Raw genomic sequence first — 6,000 nt, 5'->3', positions numbered from 1 at the left:
GTGTCACCATCTAGTGGTTGCCTGGATTTTGGCAGCCCAGAATCTGTTGCCTGGGGGATCTTTAGTCAAAATATAATGTAGTGCCCCGTTTGATAAGGCATGTCCTATTCAAAGCTGCCAAATCCTGGAAAACACTACGTGGCAGAAAAGAAACAAAATTTCCTACACATTTGTCCATTAGTTCTCTGGCCATTTTTGCCATACTGGGCTATCAAAGCTGGTGTGGGAAATAAAGCAAAGAATATAAGTGAAATCCATTGTGGAAGTGGATAAACGTTTGACTGTAATGCGGATCCAAACCAGTTTAAAAAACCCAGCAGACTCATAAATGTAGTCCTAGCAGCAGGGGAAGCCCTTCCCTCATTAGAAAAATCCTCGAGGCAAAGAGGAGGCTATAAAAGTTATAGTATAACTTAGGCGGGCGTGTCACATCCTAAAGATAAAAGTGGCACAACCGGGGCAGATAAAACTTCGACGTGGAGTAGAAGCAGGGACGTAAAAAAAGACACTACATCATTCCTACCCTCGCTTCCCCCCCCCCCGGTCTCCCCCTCCCTCCGGGAAGATACCAAGTCTGCTGAGAGAAAGAGAAGGCGAGGTGGAGCCAGTGGAATATTCCAAACGGTTAACATGACGGTGGCGAAGGGGGAAGGGTTTTGACTCAGAGAAGTCACGCTCCGCTCCCTCCCTCCCCGCCCGCCCCTTTCTCGGCCGGATGAAATTTCTCACCCGCTCGAGCTGGAGAGGGGCGGGTCCGCTGGTGCTGATGTCAGCGCGCGCCCCTGCGTGGGGGGCGGGGACAAGCGAGGCTGCCGCAGTAGCAGCCCTGCTCCAGTTCCCAGCCTGCCCCGCGGCTCCATTTGAGCCCCATCTTGAGCGAGGGGAGTGAGCAGTTTGAATTTCAGCTCCTTCGGCGGCGCAGGGGAACGGAGCGTGCGCGGCGCTTTTCAGAAAAAGGGAGAAAGGAGGCCGGCCGCTCCGCCTGGCTGCCACCTGGCTCGGCAGACGGGGGGAGTTTGCTCTGGCGGCACGGAGCGAGCGACCCCGCCGCGTCTAGGAGGCCCGCCCGCCTGAGGGGGCCGCTGTGACCGGACTCGTTCTTGTCCCCTCTTTTCTCTCCTTCCCCAGAAGATGATGCGTCTGGTGCTGATCTCCAGGTAGAGCGGGGAGGCAGGGCGGCCTGCGCCTCAGGGACGCCTCGCCGGCTGCCGCCGCCCCTCTCCGAAAGCTTGCGGACGGATCAGCGGCGTTGTCCCGCCTTGGGAATCCCGGGTCTGGCCGGAAGCCCGGCAGCGGAGCGGCTTGAGTGATAGCGCCACCCCGGCCGCGCAACCCGAGAACGGCTGTGAAAGGAACCTCGGCTGCGAAAGGGGACAGCGGAACTCGCGGAGAGGCGAGAGGAGGAGAAGGAGGTGGTGGCGGCGCCGCCGCCGCCTGCCCGCCGAGGGGCCCGCCGCTTTACTCAAGGGGAGGAAGAGGAGGAGCCCGGCCGCCGCCCCCCTTCCCTTTTTGCCTCGTCTCCAACCCCAGGCCTGGTGACCGCCTGCTGAGCCCGGACTGCGTCGGGAGGCCGGAGGAATGTGCGAGACGGCCAGCGACTGCGCCGTAGAGAGAACGTGATCCTCCTCCTCGTTACGCCCGGCCAGGCTTGTGTGTGGTGGCCAGCTCGGACCCCTTTCAAGGTCCTCACCTAGTTTTTCGTCGACTCCGGCGAGGGCAGGTGGGCGGAACCCCCTGACTTCTCAGCCGCGTTTTTCTCGGAAGGAGCCATGTCCAAGATGCCGGCCAAGAAAAAGAGCTGTTTTCAGATCACAAGTGTGACGACGGCCCAGGTGGCCAGCAGCATCACGGAGGATACCGAGAGCTTGGACGACCCGGATGAATCCCGCACAGAGGATGTTTCATCGGAGATTTTCGATGTGTCCCGTGCTACCGACTATGGACCTGAAGATGTCTGTGAGCGCAGTTCCTCCGAGGAAACTCTCAACAATGTGGGTGATGCTGAGACTCCAGGGACAGTCTCTCCCAATTTGCTTCTGGATGGCCAAGTAGCTGCTGCTGCTGTTGCTGCAGCTTTTGGAGGGATCCAGCCGCCGCCTTCTGCTGTGCCTGTTGCCAATGGAGGAGCGGTTCCCAGGAGCACTGTGATGCCTTCAGCGACTGCCAGCCAAGCCTGCTCAATAGCGACAGGAGGCAGCAGTGTGCAACCAGCTGCTGGTCCGCCAGCCATGCCTCTAACGGCTGCTGCTGCATGCAGTTCTCGCTTCAGAGTGATCAAGCTAGACCATGGTACTGGAGAGCCGTTTAGACGGGGACGATGGACGTGTATGGAATACTATGATCGGGACTCGGATGGTGGGGCTGTGTTAGCCAGGACTGGTGATTGCATTAGACACAACAGTACTTTTGAACAAGTTGTTCAAGATAGGGACAGTGGCTTAGGTGCTACTGGTAGTTCATTGATTGTCTCAGGTGTGGCAACTTCTGCGCATGGCCCTGACTCCTTAGCTGACAGTTCTGTTACTGCTGTTTCACAGCTACTCCAGCCAGAGAAAATAAACCAGCCCTCTCCACAGCAGCCTAATTTTATTATTGGTCAGCAGCCTCATAGTAGTGCTCAGCCAATCTATTCGGGAGCCACAGTAGCAGGCCAGCAGGTGATGGGACCTCTGTTGCAGACACAGGTAAATGCACAGAGCATGGGGCAAGCTGGGCCTAATGGGAAAGGCTTACCAACTACAAATGTAGCAATAGCTCAGCCAGGTTTGCCTATGCCACAACAGCAAGTACAGCAAGCAAATGTACCAGTGGCACAGTCTCAGCAGTTTGCTTACTCTCAGTCGCAAATGACACCAGTACACATGGTGTCAGCCCAGACTCCTGGTCAGCCAGAGTACATTCAGCATATGACAGTAATGCAGTCTCAAGGAGCTACACAACAGGCTGCTTCTGGCTCGGTCACAGGCACTGGAGCTTCCAGTCTTCCAGCAGCACAGGTAGTTGGTCAGAATCCTTCACCTCTAGCACCAGTGATGGGAGTTGCTTCACCAGCAGGCGAAACAATAGGACAGGGATCTGGGCTAATGCAGGGTGGACTGACAACTCCACTTCAGACTGTCATTTCTCAACCAGGAGGTGTGGTACAAGGCCTTGGACATGCAGGGGCTGTTCAACAGAAATCCATGACTCAGCAGCAAATGGGTGGCAGCAGTCAAGTGGCTGGTACTCCACACAATATAGTCTCCGGAGTTCAGAATGTGCCTGTAGCTGTACCTGGTACTACTGTGCCTAATGTGTCTACAACTTCTGTTACTATGCCAAATGCCTCTGTTACTTTAGTCCAATCTCAGCTGACCAGCCATACAACTGTCAGTAGAAGTTCCAGTGTTGTCCAGCAACATATTGGCCTTCCATTAATGCAAGGCACAAGCAGTGTACCTACAAATCTACCACAATCTAACATTGGACAATTTCAGACACAGCCTTTAGGCCAGATTGATGATAGTAGAAGAAAATCTGAACCCCTACCTCAACCACCACTTTCTCTTGTTGCTGAAAACAAACTTCATGTGAAGCCACCTATTCCGGACAGTTTAACAAACCCTCTTAATTTACCTGCAACTACTCCTATGAACAGTCTTGCCAGCACTGTCTTTGGCATAGCTATTCCTGTTGATGGTGATGAAGACAGGTATTTATTTATTTTTATATTTTCTAAATGGAATGTATTGTTGGAAACACATTTTACTGGAATGTTTATTGAGTTTAAATATATGTTAAATCTCTTTCAAGGTACTTGCTGATAAGATAGACAAGTAGGATAAATTTTAACCTCTCTGGTTCATTACTAAACTATTTATGTTGCAAAACTATGTGGAAAACTTTATAAGGAAGATCTTAAGGAAATGAGATCATAGACATTAAATAAAAAAAGATAAACTTCTATTCTGCTGAAACAGTTACAGTAACTCTTGAATCTATCAAGTACATTTGGTAACTTGAAAAGAAATACTTTATTTCATTTTTCTCTAGCATGAACTAGAAATAATTAAATTTAGCCTTATTAACTGGACTATCAACATATTCTATCAAATAACTAATTATATATTTTCACAAATGTGAAAGGAAACATATGAGGAAATAAATATAATCTGGAATATATATCCGCCAGGAGTTTTAATATAAACCTGCAGATATTAACAAAAGGTATTTCTTAAGAAAAAGATGATAGAGGTAAAGAAGGTTCCACATTGACTTTCTTTTTAAATAGAATCTTTATCATTGTTACAGGTATGTGAGTATTTCATAAGGAACATAAAATCTTAAAAGAGCACACTGTTCTGTTTTAAAGGATGTTTGCTGAACCGCATGCTACACTTAAATTTTGATTGGAATTTGCTTCCTGAAAAGAAATTGCTTAGGATTGCAATTTTAGTATGCTATTTTTTAAAACAACAGCATGTTCTGGTTTGAAATAAGTTGTACCAGACCTTTCCTAGGTTTTGGAGTTCCATAGATAAAATATTTCTAAATGCTTTCTTGGAAATGTAGAGCTCCCTCATTCGTTGAAGCATCAAAATGCTTTAAGGAAATACAGTTCAGTAAGAAATGTATGTTTAAAAGATGTAATCACAAAAGTAAAGTAAGAGGGGATAAAAAGAGTTCATATTTTTTTAAAAATCAGGATATGCAGAAAATGCCAATCTCTTCTGTAAAGCTGAACATTCTTGAACTAAGATACTGGCTCTGAAACAGCTTTATAAAAGTTAATGTAAGTAAACCTAAAAATGTAGAACAAATAGTTTGCATCAAAATTTGCAATTGTTAAATCACCTTGGAAATATGTTCCAGGATTTCTCAGTTAATATATATATATAGGCTTGCTCTGTTGGTTTTTCTTTAAAAACTTTCCCTAAAATATTTATTTCAGGAAGAAACTTTCAATTATGCAGATTTGTGATCTCAAGGATATTCTGTTTCATTATAAGTTGTAAGCATGATATAAAAATTTTCCACTTGGAAAAATAGCAAACTCATATATCTATGAAATCGTATTGTCAACAAATCTACTTATGTTTAAATGCAACAAGAGACTTTTGTAGTTTACAGCAATTGACAGTCTATTATTATCAATTGAATATTATGTATAATTAATGATTGCTATGGTTTATTAAAGATAAACCATCTGATAATAGAGGCATGCATCTTTATATTATTATGCATCCTTATTGTAACTTCTGGTTTTATTTCCATAACTTGAAGTCAATAAAAGATAAATTCCACAGCAACTTTGCTATCCACAAGGTTTAAGTGTTAATGGATTAATAATGTATCAATATAAAATGTTTTAATATATGTGTAGTATAATTGTAAGCAAGTTTCACTCTTCACACCATTGTAAGCTTGCAGTCTTTTTTCTCCAATTGGATTGTGCTTGTTAAAGTCCTGTGTTCATGGTATCATGGAATAATATATATGAAATACCTATTTTTGAATTTATTCCATTTCATTTTCTGATTATTATTATAGTATAATTCATTCAGTCCAAATAGTTTGTAGTCATATGTATACCCAAATGAAAACGGAATTGCAGTTTTACACAGCCCTCATCTCAAAACTGACAGTATGTTAATAGCGTACTTATATGCACATAATGTTCAAATATATTCTCTCCCCCCTTTCTATGATAGAATTTCCACAGCAGCAGAAACATGATTTTTGTATGGGAAATCAAGAAATAAATTGTAAAAAATAGGGAGAAATGTATTTTATAATGTAATTAAAAGAGGAGGTAGCATTGTGCTTGATTTAAAATGTATATGGTTCATATAATTTAAGATTCTTCCAGTTAATTGGTTGGCATTAAATATGACCTTGTGGGATGCTCAGGAGAAACCTGTTATTTTTAGCAGGTAGTTACTTATTTCTGTGTACTTATGTTATATTGCTTAGCTACTTATTACAGTTAAATTTTGAGGCAAAGAAGTTCTATAACAAAAT

General features: G+C 44.8%; 1 protein-coding gene across 2 annotated transcripts in view; it reads left to right on the top strand.

The window, feature by feature from the left end:
- Positions 1 to 883: 883 nt before the first annotated feature.
- TSC22D2 (TSC22 domain family member 2) overlaps positions 884 to 6,000 on the top strand; it is a 31,770-nt gene continuing 26,653 nt past the window's right edge. Inside the window, exon 1 of one of the 2 annotated variants that reach the window (XM_087725388.1) lies at positions 884 to 3,691. In XM_087725388.1, coding sequence (XP_087581514.1) covers positions 1,770 to 3,691 — 1,922 coding nt within the window. In that variant the 5' untranslated portion in view covers positions 884 to 1,769. The remainder of the gene's footprint in view (positions 3,692 to 6,000) is intronic. The other variant, XM_087725389.1, reaches the window with a different exon arrangement.

Source organism: Thamnophis sirtalis, unplaced genomic scaffold (genome assembly GCF_051295495.1).
Source record: "Thamnophis sirtalis isolate CommonGarterSnake01/CBP01778 unplaced genomic scaffold, rThaSir2_p1.2 scaffold_11, whole genome shotgun sequence".
In the NCBI taxonomy this organism is placed as follows: Eukaryota; Metazoa; Chordata; class Lepidosauria; order Squamata; family Natricidae; genus Thamnophis; species Thamnophis sirtalis.
This window is presented reverse-complemented; position numbering and strand designations above follow the sequence as displayed.